General features: G+C 43.7%; 1 protein-coding gene across 4 annotated transcripts; it reads right to left on the bottom strand.

The window, feature by feature from the left end:
- Nucleotides 1–486: 486 nt before the first annotated feature.
- Nucleotides 487–24755, bottom strand: LOC105018214 (cyclic nucleotide-gated cation channel beta-3). 4 transcript variants are annotated; one of them, XM_029115326.2, is made up of 36 exons: nucleotides 24446–24755; nucleotides 23283–23382; nucleotides 23108–23141; nucleotides 22932–22983; nucleotides 22680–22785; nucleotides 22517–22536; nucleotides 22313–22415; nucleotides 21645–21669; nucleotides 20761–20842; nucleotides 20445–20560; nucleotides 20171–20225; nucleotides 19989–20077; nucleotides 18389–18710; nucleotides 17986–18138; nucleotides 17405–17461; nucleotides 15670–15931; nucleotides 15472–15508; nucleotides 13459–13618; nucleotides 11738–11755; nucleotides 11345–11377; nucleotides 10859–10957; nucleotides 10403–10551; nucleotides 8748–8930; nucleotides 8218–8426; nucleotides 7982–8032; nucleotides 7763–7849; nucleotides 7594–7658; nucleotides 7288–7410; nucleotides 3966–4107; nucleotides 3635–3794; nucleotides 3449–3546; nucleotides 3268–3351; nucleotides 2494–2612; nucleotides 1719–1865; nucleotides 1417–1603; nucleotides 487–1241 (listed from the first exon to the last, which is right to left on the bottom strand). In XM_029115326.2, the coding sequence occupies exons 2-36, from the start codon at nucleotides 23379–23381 to the stop codon at nucleotides 1044–1046; spliced, it is 3924 nt and encodes a 1307-aa protein (XP_028971159.2). In that variant the 5' UTR covers nucleotide 23382; nucleotides 24446–24755; the 3' UTR covers nucleotides 487–1043. The 4 variants fall into 4 exon arrangements, with proteins under 4 accessions (XP_028971159.2, XP_034144324.1, XP_034144325.1 ...); XM_034288433.1 differs by having other exon boundaries at nucleotides 20761–20836; XM_034288434.1 differs by lacking the exon at nucleotides 11345–11377 and having other exon boundaries at nucleotides 24446–24754.
- Between the last annotated feature and the right edge of the window lie 1236 nt (nucleotides 24756–25991).

Below are 25991 nucleotides of genomic sequence, written 5' to 3'. Positions count from 1 at the left end.
CACACGTTTAACTCTACCCTATGTGACCACCTTGTCATCCCCTTAACAAGATGTAGTTCTATTATTAGTTATTGCTGATTTGTCCATTGAGCCCTGGGATTATAAACACAATCAAGTAGTTCAATGTGTTCCACCCATCTCTAAATCCTGGTCAAATTAAGTAGCCCAGATTGCCCCATAGTCCACAGGTGTCGCACAGGTAAGAATAGCACAGTAACCATGTTTCCATCCACAGTTTTATGCAATAAAATGAAGTGTGTCATGAAAAAAGTGGTTTAATGACAACAAGAATGACCTGGAGGGATCTTTTGGAAAGTGTTAAGTGTCTTATGAGAGAAATCACAGCGTAGATCAGGGGTGTCAAACCGGTTCCACAGAGGGCCGAGTGTCTGCAGGTTTTTAGTTTTTCCTATAAATTGGTTCCCAGTTCAGACCTACACAACCAGGTGAGGGTAGAAACTAACCAATTAGTGACCTAATTAATCAATCAAGTACAAGGTGAGAGCAAAAACCTGCAGACACACGGCCCTCCGTGGAACCGGTTTGCCACCCCTGGCTTGGATGTCTATGTGTGGAGATTACCATCATTCTGAGGTAAAGTCCAGCCAGTGATATGCGGTGATAGTTCTGTGTTCCTACCACGGCGACTCCAGAACGTCTATAATCCCAGGGACTAAATAGGCCCTGACGGATTTACAGGGTAGTGACCGGGCACAGTGACAAGCTTGTTAAAGGACTAATTGTCATGACATGACCGATTTTCTGGGTGTGGCGAACAACACCAGAGTGCCTATGTTATTAAATATCATTTTTCGCATGAAAGTCTGCCTACCACTGGATAAGAACCTAACCAGTGAGGTAAGAAAACGTGTCTGTTATGGGTAAGAAAGAATACGGGACTTGGGCTCTGTGACTGCGGAGACATATTTTGATGAACTTTCGGACACACAGCCCTTCCCTCTTGGCAGCAGCGTGGAGAGTGGCCACATGACCTCCTCCCTTTCTCTACATGAACGCGGCTCTTAAAAGCAGCGGGAGAAAACTCATGGCTTTCTCTCATCTTTCCTCTTCCAACGCTCTTCTCCCTCCGCTTGGTCCTGCACCGTGAAGAGTGTCTCAGCACCGGAGTCCTGCTGAGGCGGTGTGGAGCAGTTTGAGACTGGGGACACGGCGTCAGCCTCGCGCCCTGGCTCCAGGCTGGAGACGGGAGAGACAGGAGACACTGAGGAGGACAAGGAGGGCTGTGGGGAAATGGGGAGTTTAGTTCCATTGAGCTCATGTGGCATCTATGTCTGTGCCACACTGACACTTGGTTTCCTACAACACTGACAATTGGTGACTAAGGAATGCCAGGGTTCCTTGAGTGACCAGTAAATCTAACAGCATAGGGTGGTTTCTGAAGAGAAAAGGCCGTACCTGTTGAGAAACACTGGATTTGTGGGTCTTCTGTTTTATCTTGGCGAGGGTCCCTTTGAGGCCTGTTTTCTGCTGAGCCATCTCCAGAGCTGCTTTGAGTAGCTTGGGAGTCTCCGTTCGAGGAGGAATAACCTGGGCAGGCTCCTTCGGAGGGTCTGGAGGCTTCTTGTCTTTTGCCAGCATCTTCCTGCAGCCCAGAAATCAAATAATCACAAATTCGTTGTGTTTCACGTTCCAATCTAAAACCATAAAGTACAAGGCACCAATAAATGAAGTTGTTTTGTTGACCTTCCCTCTCTCACCTGGCCTTCTTCCGGAGAAGCTTCTGAGACTCTGGGTAATGCACTAAAATGTCATTGAGGTCCTTCTTGTCCAGAATGAACAGGTTGGCGAATCCATGAGCCACCACATTTGCTGTTCTTCTGTTCCCTCCACCTACAGCCAGCAGACTTCCCGCCCAAAAAAGAAAACTTCAAAAAACAAAGACACGCCTCTTTTCTTCTCCCTAATTTCAGGTGTCCAATCTGTAACCACGACCATGTCTACTTGGGCCACTTGTGATAGGCTTGGACGATTCAGGGAGACTGTTGGAGGGAGGGAGACTGTCGGAAAGGAGGGAGACTGTCGGAGGGAGGGAGGGAGACTGTCGGAGGGAGGGAGGGAGACTGTCGGAGGGAGGGAGGGAGACTGTCGGAGGGAGGGAGACTGACGGAGGGAGGGAGGGAGACTGACGGAGGGAGGGAGGGAGACTGTCCGAAAGGAGGGAGACTGTCGGAGGGAGGGAGGGAGGGAGGGAGACTGTCGGAGGGAGGGAGGGAGGGAGACTGTCGGAGGGAGGGAGGGAGGGAGGGAGACTGTCGGAGGGAGGGAGATTGTCGGAGGGAGGGAGGGAGACTGTCGGAGGGAGGGAGGGAGACTGTCGGAAAGGACGGAGACTGACGGAGGGAGGGAGGGAGACTGTCGGAGGGAGGGAGGGAGACTGTCGGAGGGAGGGAGACTGTCGCTATGAAAAGTACACGTCCTAAAGAAAATGCAGCTAATAAATGCCCACGTCAGACCTGACACCAGGATGCTTACCTGATCTCCCCAAACACTGACCCAGTCCTGAGCGTGACAAACACCGTCTTCCCGTCCGGCCCACCAACCACCTGCACCTCCCCAGCCTTGATTATGTACATCTCCCGTCCAACTTCGCCCTGAGGAGATGGAGAGGCGGTCAGAAGCCTGGACCTCTGCTGCTCCCCACTGCAGTCTCCTAGCAATAGCTCACTACCCATTTATGAGTACCTGGCCAAACTATTCTGGTGTTTGGCCAGGTACAAGTTTGATGGCACCATGTCCAGGCGGTTGCTAGCTAATGATGAATGTTTTGTGGGTTGACAGAAATACTTTAAACTATCCAGAAAAGCAAATTATATATGTGGTAAATAAAGAAAACCTTTTCAAAACTGTAAAGACGGCTTCCCTGGCAGGTGTATATCATGTGTTAGTATATCATTTGTATCTATTATTTGTTATTAGTTTGAAAAGGCAGCTGTATGCTACAGAAACATCCAAAACTAGCTCATTCCTCTCTCTAAATGTACAATTAAAGGGCCTATTACAGGAGAATCACAATCAAATTTTTATAACATATCATTTACCCTTATTTTTCTCTTACTCTAATCTTGGAAACACAGGAGGAAAGTTGTTATTATATATATATATATATATATATATATATATATACACACACACACACACACACACACATACTGCACAGTGAAGACAGTAACACAGTGAAGCTCACAGACACACACAGCAACAAGCTGTAAAGGCAGCAAAGCTAACACGTCATGCTTTGACCTTTACCTTTTTACAGACATAGTCCCCTGGGAGATAGACAACGGACCTCAGTCTCTTCAGCATGTCAAAAATCATCTGTCTGTCACAACCCTGAGGGGAACAGACAAGGCAGGGTTAGAATTCCACAAAGACAGAGCTCTTCAATTTCCACGTGGGCTGCCACAGCCTGACCAAACAGACACTTCACCTGAAAGAGAGACACTTTGCTGACAATGTCATAGCTGACGTCCACAGCGATGTCCAGCCTCATCTTGTCCGGGAGCTGGACCAGAAGCTCCTGCTCATCTGAATAGAGCCAGACACAAAGACAGAGTCAATGGAACACAATGTGACACATTACAGCGCTGCACAACACGACAGAAAATGAACTTACCCAACATGCCCTGAGACTGCCAGGTGTAGTTGTACCAGGTCTTGACCCTGTTCTGCACATCTTTAGGTATACGATATGAGGCCATATATTTGACGGTGTTGTCCATGCACGCTCTGTAGTGTGTCTGTCCTGCTGTAGCAGCCCCAACCACGTCTCTCATCTGCAACAGACAGCCAGCGGATAACCAGGAGCACAACAGGCACAACAGGCCACGTTAAGATCAGCTTACACTAGCACACGCGGAAGGGTAAGAATTAAGGTAGTAATCCTACTTTAAACCTAATCTAAAGGTTTTATCGATATGTAGTTTATTGGTAATATGGTAACCAACCTGTCCAATCATGATGGAAAAGACAAATACACCAACAAAGTAGTTGATGAGCTGAAAGATGATTTCAAAGAGTGTTGTGGGTTCCGGCAATCCTCCAATGGTGATCAGGGTCTTTACAGCAAAGTAGTAACAGCGGATGTAACTGAAACATATGATAACCAGATAAAATAGTAACAGCGGATGTAACTGAAACATTTGATAACCAGATAAAATAGTAACAGCGGATGTAACTGAAACATATGATAACCAGATAAAATAGTAACAGTGGATGTAAATGAAACATATGATAACCAGACTAAATAGTAACAGTGGATGTAACTGAAACACATGATAACCAGACAAAATAGTAACAGCGGATGTAACTGAAACACATGATAACCAGACTAAATAGTAACAGTGGATGTAACTGAAACACATGATAACTAGACTAAATAGTAACAGTGGATGTAACTGAAACATATGATAACCAGACTAAATAGTAACAGTGGATGTAACTGAAACATATGATAACCAGACTAAATAGTAAAAGTGGATGTAACTGAAACACATCATGACATATGTGGGAACTCCTTCAACACTGTTGGAAAAGGACTCAAGGTGACTACCTCATGAAGCTGGTTGAGAGAATGCAATTAGTGTTCAAAGCTGTAGTCAATCAATTACAGTGGTGCCCATACGTTTGCATACCCTGGCAGAAATTGTAAAAATTTAGCATTGATTTTGAAAATATGACTAATCATTTTTTTTTTTTTTAAGGATCGTGATCATATGTAGCCATTTATTATCACATAGTTGTTTGGCTCCTTTTTAAATCATAATGATAACAGAAACCACCCAAATGCCCCTGATCAAAAGTTTACATACCTTTGAATGTTTGGCCTTGTTACAGACACACAAGGTGACACACAGGTGAAAATGGCAATTAAAGGTACATTTCCCACACCTGTGGCTTTTTAAATTGCAGTTAGTGTCTGTTTATAAATAGTCAATGAGTTTGTTAGCTCTCACGTGGATGCACTGAGCAAGCTAGATACTGAGCCATGGGGAGCATAAAAGAACTGTCAAAAGACCTGCGTAGCAAGGTAATGGAACTTTATAAAGATATCCAAAAGATATCTAAAGCCTTGCAAATGCCAGTCAGTACTGTTCAATCTCTTATTAAGAAGTGGAAAATTCAGGGATCACTTGATACCAAGCCAAGGTCAGGTAGACCAAGAAAGATTTCAGCCAAAAACCCCAGAAGAAAAACCCACAAGTAACCTCAGGAGAAATACAGGCTGCTCTGGAAAAAGATGGTGTGGTTGTTTCAAGGAGCACAATGACAATTCTTGAAAAAAATTTGCTGCAATGGTCGAGTTACCAGAAAGAAGCCTTTAATGCACCAATGCCACAAAAAAAGCCTGGTTACAATATGCCCAACAACACCTTGACACGCCTCACAACTTCTGGTACACAGTAATTTGGAGTGACGAGACCAAAAGGTGGTGACTCACTGATGTTTTGGGGATGTGTGAGCTCTAAAGGCACAGGGAATCTTGTGAAAATTGATGGCAAGATGAATGGAACATGTAATCAGAAAATACAATTTGCATTCTTCTGCACGAAAGCTGCATATGGATCACTCTTGGACTTTCCAGCACGACAACGACCCTAAGTTGACCCTGCAGTGGTTACAGCAGAAAAAGTTGAAGGTTCTGGAGTGGCCATCACAGACTCCTGACCTTAATATCATCGAGCCACTCTGGGGAGCTCTCAAACGTGCAGTTCATGCAAGACGATAAAAGACTTTGCATGACCTGGAGGCATTTTGCCAATACGAATGGGCAGCTATACCACCTGCAAGAATCCGGGGCCTCATAGACCACAATTACAAAAGACTGCATTCTGTCATTGATGCTAAAGGGGGCAATACACAGTATTAAGAACTAAGGGTATGCAAACTTTTGAACAGGGGTCAGTAATTGATTGTGCCATTCTGTTATGACCTACATTTGAATGTGAATCCTATAAGAAATAAAAGACAAGTGTTTTGCCTGCTCACTCATGTTTTCTTTATAATTGGTATATATACCAATACTCCAAGGGTATGCAAACTTTTGAGCGTGACTGTATATATAACATGTAATCATATTTGTTTAAGACTTTTTTGGTTGCTACATGATTCCATATGTGTTATAAAGTTTTTGATGTCTTCGCTATTCTACAAGGTAGAACATTTTAAAACTAAAATACCCTTAAATTAGTAGATGTGTTCAAACTGTTGACTATTACTGTACACACTCATCTAACAGACGTCATTTAGCAATGCTTTAAACCATTTTACATGTACTATACATTTCAGTCATCTAGCAAATGCTCATCCATTTTACATTTAAGTCATTTAGCAATGCTTTATTAAACCATTTTACATGTACATTTTTGCCATCTAGCAGATGTTACAATCCATTTTATATTTAAGTAATTTAGAAATGCTTTAAACCATTTTACATGTACATTTTAGTTATCTAGCAGATGTTCAACTATTTTACATTTACACTATTCATCCAGCAGATGCTCCAATCTATTTTACATTCACAATTTAGTCTTCCAGCAAACATTCATCCATTTTACATTTAGGTCATTTAGCAACACTAATCCATAATTTAGTTGATGCTCTTATCCTGTGTGATTTACATACATTATTGATTGCATGCATATTGTACCTGTAGTACTTTGCATGTTCTATTTTCTGATATTTTTTTTCCTTCTGAATTAATTAAGGGTAAACATCGACTTGATACATTGTTGTTTTACTTTAAAGTAGCCAAACACTACTGCCACAATTTTTTTTCTAACTATTGATTATCTACGACATTGATGGCCAATCCAAGAATCAATAGCTTTGCCTATTAATTTAACATTGATTCAATTTCTCACTTTCTAATTGTTCATACTGCTGATTATTGTTAAACACCAATAATTTAACCACCATCTGTTTCCATTCCTTCCAGGGTTCCAAAACCAGGTTTATATCGTTTTTGAGTAATTTAGTCGACATTGCAAGCGACATGAGCAAATAATAAAATCTGAGACATTTCCAAAAAAATTATTGATTGATTCTCTTGAATCATTAGAGCAGTTAAATCTGTTCCACATTTCCGTAAAATCACAATATAACTCATTTCTTGTGCTGTTTTGCTTTTGTGCTCGTCTTCATCGAGGCGCGACAAGCACTCGCACGTCACGATACAACAATGGGGACCTGATTTGGTTCACGAGTACTAGTGGCAAAATTACACAATAGCTTGGGAGAGTCCCTTCAATGGACACAAATTCCACACACCTGTTGCCGTTTCCATCATACACCCACTGAGTGGATCCCAGACCTCCATACGCAGAGAACCAGTAGAACAGACAGGCGTTACAGTGAAGACAGTACAGCAAGTAGGTGGTGGTCCGGATGACTCTGATCGGACCCCGACCCGAGGAGAGACACTGGGTTACATATGCTGAGCTGCCCCATAAACATATCTCAGAAAAGCCCGGTATTCAAAAAGTGCCTAGCTATCATGTCATTTGGAACGATGTCCGTGAGATCTGAACATAGAGTCACCGGTGCAGAATTGAACAATGATTTGATAGTGCTCACCTGTAAATAAAGGCTTTAGTCAGGATGGCCTCAAGACGGTCGTTAAACTCGAAGAAAGACATTATCTGGGGGGACATTTGACATGTGTTCATTGGAGTGTGATTAACACTTGTGTATGTGTCCGGGCCTCCAGCCAGGTGGACCAAAGAGGTGTCCGTTGAAGCCTCACCTTAAGCACCCGTGGGATTCGGAGGAGTGGGTTGATTCCAGTTTTAAAATAGAACAACTCCAGTGGAGCAAGACTGATGACATCCATCTGTAACCCAGAGAAAAACTGTCAACGAAGATATGTTCAGAAAAGATCCTCACACATCTTTGTCCTGGGAGCACCCAATTATTCCAGGCTGTTCAGTAGTGAATACTGCGAAGTTGTCTGATGAAAAGCTACCTTGAAACGAAAGGTTTTCATGTAGTTCTTTCTCATGTCCGTTTTGTCAAACTGCAACGGGAACAAACAAAACACATAAATCAAAGATTTTGACACGGTGCGTTTACATGCGTGTTGTACATGGAAAACGTATTTGAGACATAAACCTTTGTCTAGCAAGACAGTCTCCCTAGAAAATATAGAAACAGGGACATTTATCCACTGTACTGACATGCCCCCTAAGCCGGCTAGCTCACCACAATATCTCCACCGCGGACAAACTGCAGACGAGGCTGAAAGACCAGCATGTCCAGGATGTAGATGAGGTCACACAGGTAGTCCATGAGTAACCACAGGTAGATGTTACTCGGGGTCTGGTAGGGGAAGGCCCAGCGCACTGGGATCATCCACACATTCCAGTTCCAAGCCAAGGTGACGAAAAACAGCCACAGAACATAGACCAGATCTAGGAAGGAGAACCAGAGTGAACAACCAGAGGAGGCCCTTAATGCATCACCCATGTACATCACAAGAAAGAGCAGGCATCACATGGGTCAGCCCATTCTGTTCAACCCTTTGACCACTTGGAGGAGCCAGACTTACATTCAGACAAAAAAGCCCAAGGAAGTCTACAAAGGAGACTGTCAACAGAGTTGGAGCAGAAGAAGGAGGGAAGTCAAAGAGTTTACTGGAAGAATATGAGGAGGAAGGCAGGGAGCAGGAGTGTGAGGGAGGAGCGCTGAAGGAGGAGGGATAGTAAGAGGTTGCGTATGCCAGGGGAGCTCACTGGTGAATGGGTCGATACTAGCAGGGAAGCGGTAGCGCAGCAGGGCTTGGATCCATCCGGGAGGTGTCACCTTGAAGCACAATCTGGACTTGGGCTGTCGTTGCTGCTCCTCCAGCTCCCTCTCAGGGGAGGCCGGCGGCACCTCGGAAGGCACACAAGGAGGGGCTGGAGCTCTTGCAGGGGCTGCAGGCGTGAGGGCCGAGAGGAGTGAAAGGTCAGGTTAAACAGGTCACTGATTGTGCTGTGTTGATTGACTGTGTGTTTGCCCTTAAAAAAAATAAAACGTACTGTAAAAGTGTGAGGTATCTTTTTTCTTTTTTTCATTCTAAATTATTCTTTGCCTGAGAGTTGAATAGTTCTGAGAGTTTCAAGGTCTGGTTTGACATTAGGGCATCTATTCGAACAAACCAACACAACCGTAGACCTCAGTGCTGGCAGCGTAATTGGTTCAGAATTATTTCAGCTATTTCGGCAGCAGAAACTGCGAGTGCAATAACAGGGACGAGCGCTAAAGAGCTGCTCCTGTATTTTCATCCGCTGCACTGACCCAGGAGCACAGCATACTGTCATCCAAGTTGGGGATATATTCTGTTTAAATAGCATAGGCTATATGAAGTAACAAAGAACACCAACTGTATTCGTTACTCAGAAGACACATTGTCTCATCAGCATGTTCCGTGTGTTGACAGTCAACATTCTAGTAGCTGCCCTTGAACAAGCACATTGGCACATAGCCTGTTTTTAGGAAGTTCTCATCTCCTCAAATAAAATGTACTAGGCTACTGCCAATTGTATGTTGTCTGACGCACATTCTTGGTAAGCCAGGTAATAGCCTAGGCCTACCGTTGATGTCACGTTATTGGCCTGAATGATCAGAATGTCCTACAGGCCGAGTGCCAGAAAGATACCTGATGCATTGCGTGCTAGAATAAGGATAGCCAACTGAGGGCTTTTTAAATAAAAATGCTTTAAAAAAATGAAATGGAAATAAAACAATTATTACGGGAATATAACAGAAATGTTTTGGACGGCATCATCTCCCTTATCATTCCACGACGAGCATAGGATCATGCATGATCATGTAGCCTACATGGAGGGGCTCTGAGCACATCAAAGGAGACCAGAGCCAAGGGTGAGTAGGTTGGGACAGAGTGCCCTGTAGGTTGGGACAGAGTGCCCTGTAGGTTGGGACAGAGTGCCCTGTAGGTTGGGACAGAGTGGCCTGTAGGTTGGGACAGAGTGCCCTGTAGGTTGGGACAGAGTGGCCTGTAGGTTGGGACAGAGTGCCCTGTAGGTTGGGACAGAGTGCCCTGTAGGTTGGGACAGAGTGCCCTGTAGGTTGGGACAGAGTGCCCTGTAGGTTGGGACAGAGTGCCCTGTAGGTTGGGACAGAGTGGCAAGGCTACAGGACAGCCAATATCACTAACAGCAGTGTCAGTGAAGAGTCTGAGTGTGTGTGTGTGTGTGTGTCTCTGTGCGGTTGCGCGCGGATATCGCTCGCATTCCCATGATTGACTGCCACAATCCTACAGAGATGTTTTCAAGTAAGGCGCTGCCTGTTGGTACGCCTAAGATAATGAGGCCACTCCGAGAAAGAAACCAATGACCAACCCTGGGGCACTGCCCAGACCCGCGTGACTCCAAGCGTTACTCACAGGCGGTGGGACTGTCGTCCTCAGAGTCGTCTGGATCAATGAGTTTCTCTTTGGCCCTCTCCGTCCTCTCCTTAAACATCTTGACCAGCACCTGTAAGCGCTCGTTCACGACGTAGCTGGCCTGACTAGCAGACGACGCGGGCCTCAGCCTTCAAAAAGGTGAAACAGCCACGGGATAATGAACAGACAGACAAAACACCCGTGCGCCAAACTCTTTTCTCTTGAGAGCACAAATAAATATTATTTTGAAGTGAGTAGAAGCAAAACAGCCATCGTGTGCTCGAGGAAAATGTCTCCCTGAAACCCATTTTACCTCAGCAGTTTTATTGTCTCAGTGAATATCTTTCCATGAGAAGGGTCATTAGGATTCACATTTTCAACTCAAACTGACCCAACGCATTATTTTCAAGAGTCATACAGTGTGTGGTTAGCTAACAGTGATGTGGAGGAATTCACCCATCTTCTCCACTGAGGATGCTGGACTGGCTAGGCCACGCCCTCATTGCGGTCTCCATCTCCTCTTCGTCTTCATCGCTCTGAGAGTACAGCTTCTTTCTGTGAAGGCAGTTAGGACACAGCTCAAGCACAGTAGGAAACAACACTGATTGCTCACACACAGACAGACGAAGAAGAAAACACTGAGGCCGCTATGTGCTGTTATAACAGAGCTCCTCGAAATGAAGTCCTTGCTATAAGACACTACGGCCTAGATATGCTAATGGAACGGTGAGGGGATACAGTATGGTTGAAGTTATGCTGCTTTAACATTCAACAGGGGTCACAGATACTCTGAATAGACTATGAACTGCAGGGGTCTGGAATGTTTTAGGGGTACAGCACAGTAGGGGGGGGCAGTCTTGATGAAGGGATCATGTTGGGAAGGATGTTGATGTACAGATGGATGGATAAAGTCTTGATGTGATAACGATCACAAAAGCTTACATCTTGGTCCAGATATTCCTGGGTTTCTTCTTACTAGGTCAGCCAGCCCATGATTCCAACAACAGGGATAAGGGAGTGTTTGTGTGTGGGTGTGTGTGTGTGTGGGGGAGGGGGGGTGAATAATCATATTGGTAAGGAAGTTGGGGGAAGAGAGGATGACAGTCATAATCACAACTGACACACAACCCTGATGATACACTATAGTTCTCTGTTTATTGCATTTGACTATTGATACAACTCACAGTAGACACAGGCAACAGACACATGACAAGAGACACCAGCAGGACATGTGACAGTAGAGCACAGCACAGAACAGCAGTCCACTATACAGCACAGAGCAGAAACATACAAGAGACTAGTGCATAATCTAGGACGGCCATGCTCCATTCTTACTCTTTTTCAGCAACTTTGCTGTGTTGACCAATGCATTATTGAAGGAAAAAAGAAAACCCAGAGTTAGAAGACATAATCAGAGTGTGGGAAATGAAGCACAGTACTACTGTGTGTTAGTGAGGCACTAACTTTACAGTTACCACACATACAGTGGTATTTGATAACCTGTAAAATCGGCAGTGTTTCCCACTTACAAAGCTTGTAGAAGTCTGTTATTTTTTTATCATAGGTACTCTTCAACTGTGAGTGACGGAATCTAAAACAAAAATCCATAAAATCTCATTGTATGATTTTTAAGTAATTAATTTGCATTTTATTGCATGACATAAGTATTTGATACATCAGAAAAGCAGAACTTAATATTTGGTACAAAAACCTTTGTTTGCAATTACAGAGCTCATATTGGCCCACTCCTCCATACAGACCTTCTCCAGATCCTTCAGGTTTCGGGGCTGTCGCTGGGCAATACGGACTTTCAGCTCCCTCCAAATATTTTCTATTGGGTTCAGGTCTGGAGACTGGCTAGGCCACTCCAGGACCTTGAGATGCTTCTTACGGAGCCACTCCTAAGTTGCCCTGACTGTGTGTTTCGGGTCGTTGTCATGCTGGAAGACCCAGCCATGACCAATCTTCAATGCTCTTACTGAGGGAAGGAGGTTGTTGGCCAAGATCTCACTATACATGGCCCCATCCATCCTCCCCTCAATACGGTGCAGTCGTCCTGTCCCCTTTGCAGAAAAACATCCCCAAAAAATGATGTTTCCACCTCCATGCTTCACGGTTGGGATGGTGTTCTTGGGGTTGTACTCATCCTTCTTCTTCCTGCAAACACGGCGAGTGGAGTTTAGACCAAAAAGCTCTATTTATGTCTCATCAGACCACATGACCTTCTCCCATTATTCCTCTGGATCATCCAGATGGTCATTGGCAAACTTCAGACGGGTCTGGACATGCGCTGGCTTGAGCAGGGAGACCTTGCGTGGGCTGCAGGATTTTAATCCATGACAGCGTAGTGTGTTACTGATGGTTTTCTTTGAGACTGTGGTCCCAGCTCTCTTCAGGTCATTGACCAGGTCCTGCTATGTAGTTCTGGGCTGATCCCTCACCTTCCTCATGATCATTGATGCCCCAAAAGGTGAGATCTTGCATGGAGCCCCAGACCGAGGGAGAATGACCGCCATCTTGAACTTCTTCCATTTTCTAATAATTGCACCAACAGTTGTTGCCTTCTCACCAAGCTTCTTGCCTATTGTCCTGTAGCCCATCCCAGCCTTGTGCAGGTCTACAATTTTATCCCTGATGTCCTTACACAGCTCTCTGGTCTTGGCCATTGTGGAGAGGTTGGAGTCTATTTGATTGAGTGTTTGGACAGGTGTATTTATACAGGTAACAAGTTCAAACAGGTGCAGTTAATACAGGTAATGAGTGGAGAACAGGAGGGCTTCTTAAAGAAAAACTAACAGGTCTGTGAGAGCCGGAATTCTTACTGGTTGGTAGGTGATCAAATACTTATGTCATGCCATAAAATGCAAAATCATACAATGTGATTTTCTGGATTTTTTATTTTTTATTCCGTCTCTCACAGTTGAAGTGTACCTATGATAAAAATTACAGACCTCTGAATGCTTTGTAAGTAGGAAAACCTGCAAAATCGGCTGTGTATCAAATACTTGTTCTCCCCACTGTATGTTAATAACTTGAATTTGGGAGTGTGAGCTCACCATTGTCGGCTGATTTTGGACACTCCAGGTACAGTGAGATTCTTGAGGTTGGGGTCCTGGGGGGTGAGAATTTGTGGAATGTGGTGGAGGCCTTGCTCCTTTCCACCAGAATCCACGTCCTCCACATTGACCGCCGGGTGTAAACCAAGCCTTGAGGTAGCTGGGGGAGCAACAACAACTGAATGAATGACGCAACTCTACCTTAGTCAGAACGAGGGACATTAGAATGAATGTCATGTGTCACCAGAAGGCTTGTCAATCACAAAAACAGACAGCGGAAATGTATCTGTAACAACCTACCAACAAAACAAACAAAAATAAAGGGAACAAACAGAGCATTTAAACTTCCTGGAACCACAGGCTACAGTAGAAATAGTAGAGACACAAAACACAAGGACGATAGTGTCAACAACTAAGTCAAACTGCAACTCAGACCAACAGAACACAACAAAACACAGACCAACAGAACACAAGACAACACAGACCAACAGAACACAACAAAACAGAGACCAAAACAGAGACCAACACAACACAACAAAACACAGACCAACACAACACAACACAACACAGACCAACAAAACACAGACCAACAGAACACAACAAAACACAGACCAACAGAACACAACACAGACCAACAGAACACAGACCAACACAACACAACACAACACAGACCAACAAAACACAGACCAACAGAACACAACAAAACACAGACCAACAGAACACAACACAGACCAACAGAACACAACACAACACAGACCAACAAAACACAGACCAACAGAACACAACAAAACACAGACCAACACAACACAACAAACACAGACCAACACAACACAACACAGCGCTGAGCAGGGCAGCAGACCATAGCAGGGCGTGTGTGCTGTTGCTGAATCACCTGACAGTCGAGCGGATGGGGGATGGTCTCCAGCGTGGAGTGCAGGGTTGGAAAGGCCTGGCGGCTGTCTGGAAAGGCTGATGGGGGGCAGGCGGGGATAGGAAGGCACGTTGGGCAGCTCTAAGGCACTCCCGGGGGATGACGGGGAAGGGGTGCGGGTTGGGGGGGGGTGGTCCATGGGAACCTGGCGGACCAGTTTGTCCAACTCCAGGTCCCGGATTGGCTGCTGCTCCTTAGGCATCCTGAGGCCTAAGGCTGTTCAGGCGGTTCTGCACGTTGGCGTAAGACTGGCCCACTCGCTCAGGTAGGTTGTATATTTGGCTGGGGATACCAGACAGGGTTTGGGGTAGGTTGAGGAGTTGCGTGGGGAGACCGGGTAAATACTTCGGTATTTGGACTTGCAGCTGCTGGGGCAGTTGTGAGATCTGCTGGGGCAGTTGTGAGATCTGCTGGGGCAGCTGTGAGATCTGCTGGGGCAGCTGTGAGATCTGCTGGGACATTTGGGTGAATGGTCGGGTGTACTGGGAGAACTCCTCTGAGAGTTCCGGTGGGAGAGAGGGCACAAGTTTGGTGACCTGGGAGGTGACCTGGGAGAGGCTGGTGGGGAGCTGGGGCATGGGGGGAAGTTTGGGAGGGGTGATGTCGTTGTCTTTCAGCAGTTTGTTGAAGCTGTCGAGGCATGCAGGAGCGTGGGGAATAAGCATGAGACAGCTCTTTACTGCGTCACAGCTGGCAGGGACTGAGATGAGAGCACAGTCAGTCAGGCAGGCAGGCGAAACACCAAAATAAGCTCTGATTAATATTGTCCTAACGTATTCATTATTTTATATGTAAAATCTGAAATGTTTTTTCATTGAGCTCATCAAATTGCGAAACCCTACGCGGCTGGAGGAGCTAGCAATGGAATTCATATTATTTATCGGGTTTCCTAATATTGAAATCATGGTTCAGTTCTTCAACACTAGATGTTCGTTGAAAACAATATATAATTTTTTCTGTTTTTCCGTTCTGTTCCTTGAGCCAGCATTCAAAATCGGGTGTTCCCAGATGTGACGGAAATGTTTTGACTACAATATTCCCATAGCAAACATTAATGCAATCATTTAACTACAAACACTTACCACCACATCCACTCTCCTCTGCATTCTCCTCCTCCTCCTGATGAGACAGAGAGGCAGCCGACAGGCACAGAACAGCCGTAAGTGACAAATCAACAGCAGGGAACAGCGTTTGCTGACAGTTACATGCCACAGCTGCCCATCCCTCAGGAGAGACAGCGAAATGTTGAGTCTTGTAACAAACCACGACCGTGAAATCACCTTTGTGTCAGGTTTGTCGCCGGCCCCCGTACCATCTGCCGTCTGCGGTTGTTGGGTCACCGGTTCCGGTGCTACTTCAGCATCCTGGGCCTTTGTTTTAGGCTCCGGCTCCGGGCTGGGAGGAGGGGATGGAGATGCTCCCTGGGGCTGTGGTTCCTCTGGCTCTGGTTCCACGTACGTTGATGCAACCTCCCTGGGCTCTGACTGCTGGGCAGTCTCGGCAGCCTTCCCTGGTTCCTCCCCAGAAGGACACACCTGGCACCTACAGTACAGGGGTGGTTAGAGGCCACATCTAAATACACACTGTGATATGAAGATATATAAGAACGAACACAACAGAATGTTGCCAAGTGGGTCACCATATTGTAAAACCACCCTCAAAATAACTCACTTGCATATGCGTATACCCTCCAAACACACCGCATTACGTCGACAGAGCGTCTAATAAAGAAGTTCGCCAATCAAAACATAATAATAATCATTATAAGATAGATATTTTTCCCTTTCTTTTTTGTTAGCAAAAGCCACGGGTCTATTCATTCCTACTCCTAGATTACACGAACGCCCTGTCCAATATGCAATACGAACAAGGCGGGCTTGAGGCTACTCACTTGGACCTTCAAGAGATTTCCAGTGCAATTAGGTAAGTTTTCCTCTTAAGGCGTATTCTCAGTACTGTACAGGTTAAAAAGTTTGGAAATCGAGCGAGAATTGTCTCCCTCAGATTAGCTCGAAACTAAACCTGCGCCTTCCTTTACCCGCGACGTTGCGGATAAACAGGAGACACGCTCAGTTACTAAGGCAACCATCGAGATGGGACCCAGCCGCGGTTGTCTGGGGAAGCGATGTGGTTGCTATGATGGTAAAAAGGATGCTAAAGCTAAGCAGCGGTAATTAGTAATGAGCACCCATAAGAGATTTGGAGCAAGACTGGACGTGCAATGCTTGATTTGAATGTGAACACACAAGTTGTTGATTATAGCCTGCCGTGCAGTTTTTTGATATTGATAACCTAAATAACGAAGACAAAGCACTTTCTTTGTTTCTGCACAGGAAAATAGTTTACATTGCTTTCAGTAACAAGTACAGTACCATTTAAAAACCCACAGACCTAGGCTAACGCTATTTCAATTCTTAGAAACATTCACGTCTGTTCTATTTTTTAGCTAACATTCCAATCCTTGTAACTCCAGTTAGAAATGGGCATTCCGAATTTTGCAGTGAGGAACGTAATCTTTAGGATATACGTAATTTCTCTGCAGATTTTTGTTGTTTTAGCTGAAAAAGTCAGTAAATCGTTCAGTCAAATGAGTGTCCTTTCATCAATGTGATTCGGTTCCCAGTATTCACAAAAAGGAATGGTTCAAAAAGGGCTTTTTGTTCCAGAACTACATATCATTACCCCTTGTCATTAGCACATTGTGTACACGGAGTGGAATGCGAGCGAAAGAAGCCCATGCTATCATTTAAGCAGCTAAAGTGACTTTCAACTGGGAGAACTAATGGGTATGTTCCCTTCTCTATACTTGTGTTAAATACTATATTTCTATTCTGCACTCTTATGAAAAACAGGGTTCACAAAATGTTCGTCAGCTGAGCCTATAAGAAAACCCTTTTGGGTTTCATCTCTAACACTTAGGGTTCTTCAAATGCTTATCTGGGAACAGCTGAAGAAGCATTTTAGGTTCTAGATAACACCATATTTTCTAGGAGCCTATGAGTGAGTTAATCTTACTCTGTTATCTTATTGTTAGTGTGCTCCACCTCACTCTCCTCCTGTAGGCTGTGTAACCTGTCCAGTGGGTGAGACAGTGAAATAGATGAGACACACAACCCTCCTGCCCCACCTAAATGGGGGTGCTCTAAAGCTCATCGATTTCTCTCGCATGTAGACCTCCACTTTCTTTAATGTGTGACAGTGGAATGTTCCAGGCATTAGGTGCACCAGTGTTCCTAGAAAGATACGAATTCTAGTGTTCAATTTTTGTCTCACTTCGGAAATCGCCAAGATTTCACCTGCATCAAGGGTTGACAACGACAATGAGCTTAAATATCCCGTCAAATTTTTTTCTTGGTGTTGGCCTACATTTTTTTTTTTTTATGTATACATAGACAAGCTCCTTTTAAACATGTTTGTGGAAAAACCCTTTACAGGCCTAGGGCCTCAACACCTGTACGGTCTGTTGTCTCTTAAACCTCAGCCCCTATAACTCCTACACTTATAATGCTACATGCATTATGTCTAGTGTAGATGGTGCATTAGCTCTGGAGTAGCCACTGGATTCTGGGCTGGTTGAGGCCCAAGTGACAACTTACTCCGGGTCTTCGTCTTCCTCCAGAATGGCTTCTTGGCTGTGAATGGACAACTTGATTGACTGGGCCTCTTGCATCTGCCTGATTGTCATTTCAGCTGTGTGTCTGGCCACTTCCTCAGCCATTCGCACCAAGTCCTGTCGCTCCTGGGTCATCCTGCAGACATGGGCACATTGCTGGAATATTACCGGTAGGTCATGCGTAGCAACTATTTAGTTACAATTTAAGTTACTCTCTCTCTCTGACAGAACCCCCCCTCCCCCCCAATCTGATTAAACCTATCAGAAGAGAGGTTACTTCTGTATAATCACCATAACCACACTCACTTTGTGAACTAGTGAATGTGGGCTGGCTGCTGTGACATTCAACATGAAATGACTTCGGTTTCGCTTGACTCCATCCTTACCGTTCCTCCATGGTTGCAATGGCGATGCCCTCGGCCTCCCTCTTAATGCTCTCTATGAAGGGAGTCCACCTGCCCGTCTGAGTCTCAGCATCCTCCAGCGATGGTGTGGCAGACTCCGGCACGTTCGGGAGATTTGGTTCTGGTTCTTCGGGTTTCACTGGTATTTTTGTCTGTGCAATCTGCACCGGAGGCATCATGGCTGGCTGTGTGTTCGGTGCTTCTGAATGCATGGCCTTGGGTGTCACCACCTGACTCAGATCCTTCAAGTCCCCTTCGACCACTTCCTCCAGGACCAGATCCGCTTGTTTGGGTTTTTGGGAGACTGTAGTATGAGCAGTCACAGAATAGACGGACAACCAGAGTCAACATGGTGAACAATATATTAAATGGTAGGTGATTGGAAGGGAAAACCTTTTTAAACCACAGTTGAAATGTGATATCCTTCTAAAGCAATAGCTTTAATTAATTATGCATGCAAAAATGTTTAGTGTAAATGTATTTTCAGAAATCACAACACAAAATATTTATTATCTTTATTATTTTAGAATTTTTGTACTATTATACAGGCATTAGGGCATAATAGTACTATTTAAAAAAAATTGACAGCAATTTATTTATAATTGTCAAGTGCTCATTAATAAACTCAAAAATTCAGTCAGTATAAATTACATTAAAAACATATGCCACATTGGTAGTTCAAGGCGATCACAATAGTTTACAAGGGCAAAACATGTGTTCCTACAATTTACATACGTAGGTTTTAAAAGTGCAACAATAATATTTACTTGCAAAATGTCTATAAGACAATTTCTTATTGCTTAATTGTTTTATTTAATTTTTTTCCAGAAGCATAAAATGCAAGATGGTGGTTTAATATGGTATGTTTCATGTAAAAAAAATAATGAGTGACAATACTGCCTAAAAGCTTTGTATATGTATGTATTTCCTTAATGTATCCTAACTTAAAATATCACCTTAATGAAGACACATAAGACCCATTTCTTGCTACATACAGTACCAACAGTTTGAACAACTGACAGAGATTTTAATGAAATGATATATATAGTAGATGTGCTTCAAAGAAAAAGAAACTAAAACAAAGAATAAAGTGAGTTTAACATAATTTTTACGCAATGCCTCACAGCTGCCAGGTGGCTCATTTGAGCGGAATAAAATTACACAATAATTTATGATGTTATGTCTGCCTGCCTATGTCTCTATCTCTCTGTTCTTAGTCTGTCTCATTGTTCCATAGTCTTCGTTCTCCTTTTGTTTAAGGGGCTCTCAGCGCTACCCCCCCTGAAACAGAAGGAGAAGATGGACTGAGTTAGGGTCTGTTGAAACGGACCAACAGGAGAGGGTTAGTCTCTTCTGTGACTTAACTCTGTATGGACTATAGAAAAATAGTAAGAAACAAATCCCAAGTGCATGTCAGCACATTAGTTATGGGTCTTCCTGTCATTCACAAAGTGATATTTTAAACCAACTCAATAGTCAGCCTATTGTTTTTGTGTTTCAAGGTCTGCTTGATTTTAAACTGAGCTTTCGGTTTCAAGGTTAGAGGAAAGAAATGGTAAAAAAATAAAAAAGTTTTACTTACCATTCTGAACAACTTCTACATCATTTGTGGATTTTGTGACAGGCTGTGGCATTTTTAGTCCAAGGCCTGTCACGAACCAGCCCACGACCCTGAGGGACACACAATGAAACACTTCATTAATAAGCCAAAAAGATCTTGGAAAAACACACATGTAGACAGCGAAGACCTCAGCGTAGACATACTTGGAGTTTTGCGAGTCCTCGTCACCTTTGAGAGACTCAGGAGGTGGTGACAGAACTGAAAGAAGAAAAGACAGCAAAACGTCGGCGCACACGGAGACCCAGTTGATCCATACGGGATGGAGATAAGGTTGGTTTTCCCGAACACAGGGCAGGTGTAAACCCGGGGCTGGTAAGTTATTATAACTAAAACTTCTACACTTAGTCTGCTTATTTGTCAGGGACCAGGTTTTATTCCAGCCTAGGAAAGGAGCCTGAAATGTTTACACTCTGTTACCTTTGTCCATAGATGACCTCTTAGACTGTGCCTGTTGGGCCTTACTCTGGGCTTCTACATACCCTGCAGGGAGCATCACAGGCTGAGGAATGGCATTCTTAATCCAATTAACCACACTGCAACACGAAAAAAAGAGGGATGGAGGAAAAGAAGGGGAGAAGAGAAAGTAGGAGCGCGCGAGAGAGAGAGAGAGAGAGAGAAAGGGGAATGATGGTGGGAGGAGATTAAGACAGTCTTTGTTGGTGTGATGGGATGACAGTGAAGTCACCGGAGATGTGCGGAGATGTCTGGCTGGGGCTGGTTTGATGTAACTCACTTGGGAAACTGGGGGGCCTGAAATTCCTCCTCATCGTCTGAAAACATCTCAACCACGGGTATATGTGGGAGGGGCTCTGCATCTTAACAGAAGAGAATTCAGTAACCAAATCCGTTAAGAGAGGAACTGATGTACAGTGAGCGAAAGAATTGTTTGATCCCCTGCTGATTTTGTATGTTTGCCCACTGACAAAGAAATGATCAGTCTATAGTTTTGTTCTCATGATCATTGCAACTCCATGAGGTGAGATCTTGCATGGAGCCCCAGACCGAGGGAGATTGACAGTTCTTTTGTGTTTCTTCCATTTGCGAATAATCGCACCAACTGTTGTCAGCTTCTCACCAAGCTGCTTGGCGATGGTCTTGTAGACCATTCCAGCCTTGTGTAGGTCTACAATCTTGTCACTGACATCCTTGGACAGCTATTTGGTCTTGCCCATGGTGGAGAGTTTGGAATCTGATTGATTGATTGCTTCTGTGGACAGGTGTCTTTTATACAGGTAACAAGCTGAGATTAGGAGCACTCCCTTTAAAAGTGTGCTCCTAATCTCAGCTCGTTACCTGTATAAAAGATACCTGGGAGCCAGAAATCTTTCTGATTGAGAGGGTTCGAAAACTTATTTCACTCATTAAAATGCAAATCAATTTATAACATTTTTGACATGCGTTTTTCTGGATTTTTTTGGTGTTATTCTGTGTCTCACTGTTCAAATAAACCTACCATTAAAATGATAGACTGATCATTTCTTTGTCAGTGGGCAATGTACAAAATCAGCAGGGGATCAAATAATTTATTCCCTCACTGTAATTAGTACAGTTTCAACTTTTGTGACATACCATGGTACATACAAATATGATTGCTGTGTGACAAATTTGAATACAGACCTGGCAAATCTTTAATTTCATAAACCTATAAAAGAAAAGACTCCATGTGAAATACAGCAACAGAAAGTGAATGACTCACAAACTTAACTGTTCCTCTTATGTCTCTTCATCTATTTCTTTTCAAAGGGGTTATTTGGTTATAGAAGGGTGCTGTATTGCAAATGTCATTAAGAAGTACAAGATTTTATCATTCATTGACATCATTTGTCCTTGACTCATTATCTTCAAACTTTGAAGACACCTGAGGAAATTGTTTAAGGCTATTTATTTTTGCTCAGAAAAACACTATAAAACATCCAATACAAACCCATTAGTAAATCAAAATTAACAACAATTTCTTGTATTGTCCAAAAGGTTATTGATATCTTGTGAGATTGCTAGAAGAAATGTCATAAAAGTATTTGTAAAAGCTGGGCAAGTTAAAGACAGATAACTTAGTGAAACACCCTAAAAGTTGTCTGCAACATGAACAGTTGGTCATTTCTGTGAGGGACTAAGGGAAATCCAGTGAAGTGTTTGCTCAGCAGTTTCTTCAAATTTCTTTATTACCTTTAGCTATTTCATACTAAGAACTATTTAATCTACAAATAAACCACAGAGCCTTGTGTGCTGTCCTGAAAATAAAGGAAATTACCATAAACTCCCCAGAAAACCATGACGTGTCTCACCTCTGTGACCTCCTCATCCTGACAGATCTCCTCTCTGTACTTGTCATCTGGTTGGGGCACCACTTTACTCAGTCCATCTGCAATCCACTTAATCACCCCATTCCTGTTAGGAGGGGAATTATCAGTCATTTGATAGAGCCCATCAACCTTTTTAAAAAGTTATAACACAAGTCCTGCAGTTCAAAATCACTGGAAGTAAAATACCTTTCGTCCTCCTGCAGTGACTAATGGATTGGAAGCAGAAAGTGCAGGGAGTGAGAGAGAGAAACATCCAGTCACCCATTAACCCAGTGATACACGTAAAGAAAAATGAAAGCCTAGCGGATACAGGTCAAAGGTTCAGTGAGTAAGGTCGTCCTCCACACACCTTGGACACAGAGTTGGACCGGTGGGGGTCAGGGGTGCCTGGTTGAGGCAGAGCAATAGTAAACCCATTGGATAGCCATGTCATCATTCCACTCTGACTCTGAATACTGGGAGAAGGAGGTCCACGGTGGAGGAGAAGGATGAGCAGGAGAAGGAGAGACACACAGACATTAACACCTCCGTCATCATCGTTGCGTGAATACAACTGTATGTACGCAGAACATCCAGCTCTCGGGTCCTTATTGACACACACCTGTTGTCTTCCGAGACATCAACGTCCTTCTGTTTGGCCGGTTTTGCCTTTACTGTTGAGAGGCATGTCAACAGAAGTGAAGAAGCGGTTCAGCAAATTGCAGTGAACTGACTTTTTTCACAGTTGTTTCAATGTGTTATAAAAGACACACTGTTTAATGTGAATTGGTGCATTACCTTCTTTTTTTACTTCCTCTTTGGACGCTTTTTGCTTCGGAGGGAAAGATGAAAGGACAATTAGACATTCAAAGACGACAACAGTCATCTAAGAAAAGGTTTCGTCTTTCAAAAATGTCTTTGGTCTGATCATGTGAGGTTATCAGATGAGCAGGTGAGGTCATTGTGGTCTTACAGGAGGCGCTGCTACGGGTGCTGGATTGGCCGTTCCCTCTCCCAGAGAGTCAGGGACATCAGGGGGCTGAGGGACCACTTTTACCACCCAGTTAAACATCCTGAAACCAAGGAAAATGCCAGGACAACCCTCATGTCTGAAATGCTCTAATTAAACAATCTGTTGAAGGTCAATTGAGTTGCTTTAGAGACCACGCTGATTGTAATGGTCTTTTGGTGAAGTTTGGATTTACAATGTCATGTTGTGTGAGATCTTGTGGGAAGCTCTGGTTGGGTGTGATTATGTTGTCATGCTGTGGATCGTCGCTCTCAACCTGCTGCTTCAAAATGACAGTTACAGTAATGCCAATCTCTTGTAATTAATAAAACCTAATTCGGCAACAATGTTTTCTCCAACTGTCCATGCCATCTCATCAAACAAACCAAGTTCTATAATGTTTCACCCACATTGCTGCACCGCCAAAACCTGTCCTCGGTCACGTTAGTATAACTGTAGAGAATCTGTGCGTGTTAACCGTTTAATCCTAGACTGAGTTCTAAATGGCTTTCTTTCCCCTGACAGATAATCCCCTGCCCCCTGATCTTTGACCCAGTCTTAGGATCTTGGCTCAAACTGTGCACCTCTAGTATATTTGCACTGAAGCAGGCACAAGTTAATTACTATTAATAAAGGAACGTGAAACGCTCCACCAGTGGATCCTAAATGTGCTGTTTAAAAGGAAAGGGTTTGCCCCTACAGACAATAGCGCCAGCGGTGTTACCTACTATCTGTTCTTTAACCCGTTAAAGCACAAACCATGAAATCATTAAAAAAATTCCACTACCCCAAGCAGGGAAAGGTGGGTATGATTCACAGGACCCATGGCGTGGCAGGTCCCACTGATCGTAATAACATCAATGTCCTCTATAAGTCGGGCCCAAGCATATATCTTTTCAGGGAGCTCAGGATTCCTGGCAATGGACCTGTGTGTGAGTATTATACATTTGCACAAAACCCACCTCAACGTCTCCTGAGTATTTACACATAGCACCATGATCTCATTTCAAATTAGGCACATCACAACACTGACAACTCACCAAAACGTTTGGCAAAGAAACCCATTGGTAAGTCCAGTCAGGTTACTCAAGGTACAAAGATATAGAGTAATAAGGAAGGTGCCTTACCTGTATGTTCAGTGTTGGTACAGCTGCATACCTGAGGGTGACAGAGCCCAGGACGGACAGCAGTGTTCTGGCTGGATTAGGATGAAGAGAGGCTCGGCTAACGGGATTATGAGCACGAAGGACGACACTAACCTGCCTGGATTAGCACAGAAAACCTCAATACATGAACCCCAAAGCCCCAGGACCAAACGAAGATGTTTCTTTACAGCTGCCGTTAAAGGGAATTGTAGTCGATTAGTAGTTTGATAAGGGGCCACCGTTATTGGTAGTACCTGAAATGACAAGATCTTTCAATTACTGCTATCAAGATATATAACAAATTATGAACTACACAATAAGACATATTTAATCTTTTAAATTTCCAGTGCTCCAAACTTTTATCCTGTCATTTCTCACTTTGCTGTTTTTGTGTCTCCCTGTAATATAGCATAGAGCTGCACATATATTTTATCTTGGTAGCTAGTATACACAGTAGCCACAGAACTGTTGACAATATAGCTACAGTTGACACTGTAGATACATTACTGTTCTGACACTGTAGCTACATTACTATGTGAACTTGAAGGAAGTTCCAGAAACTCAGGTAGCTTAGTCCCTAGACGGAGTTGTATAGGACTGGGCAGCTAAAACGCTGGAGATCCCATAAAGAGATAAAGAAGGGATAAGCCATGAGGAGGAAGGCTATAACGCAACCTCTGGACCATGAGCAGGATAAGAAAACAAGCACAGTGGTGCCATACTGTCCTGAGATCTGATTGGACAACAGGCAGTGGAGACACGTTAACGCTAGGCAGTTCGACAGGAAGTGTGATAGAAAGGGATTGCTTAGAGGGTAGAGGAAAAACATTCAAAGGAAAGAAAACATTTAAAGACAAAAGACAAGAAAAAGTGGGTGGCAAAAAATTTGAATTCCTTTAAAATTTGAATTCCTGTAGAATTCAGAAAGAAAAAGTGGGAGGCAATGCCTGAGCTTGGTGATTTGTGAGATTGAAGCTTATCCTGATTCACTGCGGCATTTTGTTGTCAGTTGGGTGCTCATTCTTACACACACAAACACACGTTTGTTATCCTATCTCTGTGGGGCCCCGAAACCCAGGAATCCATGTTACCTATGGCCTGACCTTAAACTAACCCCAATAACCAAACTTTTGTGCACAAACTTGACCTAGGACTAAATCCTAATTCTAAATTTAAATAACTCCAATTCTAACAACAACAATGTTTTACCCTAAACCTAAGCTGGAAGGGACCTGACAAAAAATGTATTAAAGTGACTGGACATTAGAGATTGTCTTTATGGTATGCGAAGTAGCCTAAAGAAGTAATCAGAGCAAAATAATTCTGTCCAATTAGTGTTCTACGAAATACTAATTGATTATACAAGGTACACAGCCTCCCTCTTTTGGTCTAGCTCAGACACTGACACAACATCAATGTCTGTTACAAAATACCATTAAAAATCAGAATACACTGTAATCTGAGGTAAATAACCCTTTTAAGTATGCTTACTCAAAATGTAACACTAATTTATTTGCCTTAATTCATG

This window comes from Esox lucius, chromosome 19 (genome assembly GCF_011004845.1).
Source record: "Esox lucius isolate fEsoLuc1 chromosome 19, fEsoLuc1.pri, whole genome shotgun sequence".
NCBI lineage: Eukaryota > Metazoa > Chordata > Actinopteri > Esociformes > Esocidae > Esox > Esox lucius.
The sequence above is the reverse complement of the archived record's forward strand: the minus strand, read 5'-3'. Positions and strand labels throughout refer to the sequence as shown.

Coding starts and splice junctions, on each gene's coding strand:
- LOC105018214 (XM_029115326.2), bottom strand. CDS start 23,381: ATGTTTAACTGGGTGGTAAAAGTGGTCCCTCAGCCCCCTGATGTCCCT. Junction 21,670..22,312: donor AGGATGAGGAGGTCACAGAG/GTGAGACACGTC, acceptor TTTCTTTTATAG/GTTTATGAAATTAAAGATTT. Junction 1,604..1,718: donor CTTCTCCGGAAGAAGGCCAG/GTGAGAGAGGGA, acceptor TCTGGGCTGCAG/GAAGATGCTGGCAAAAGACA.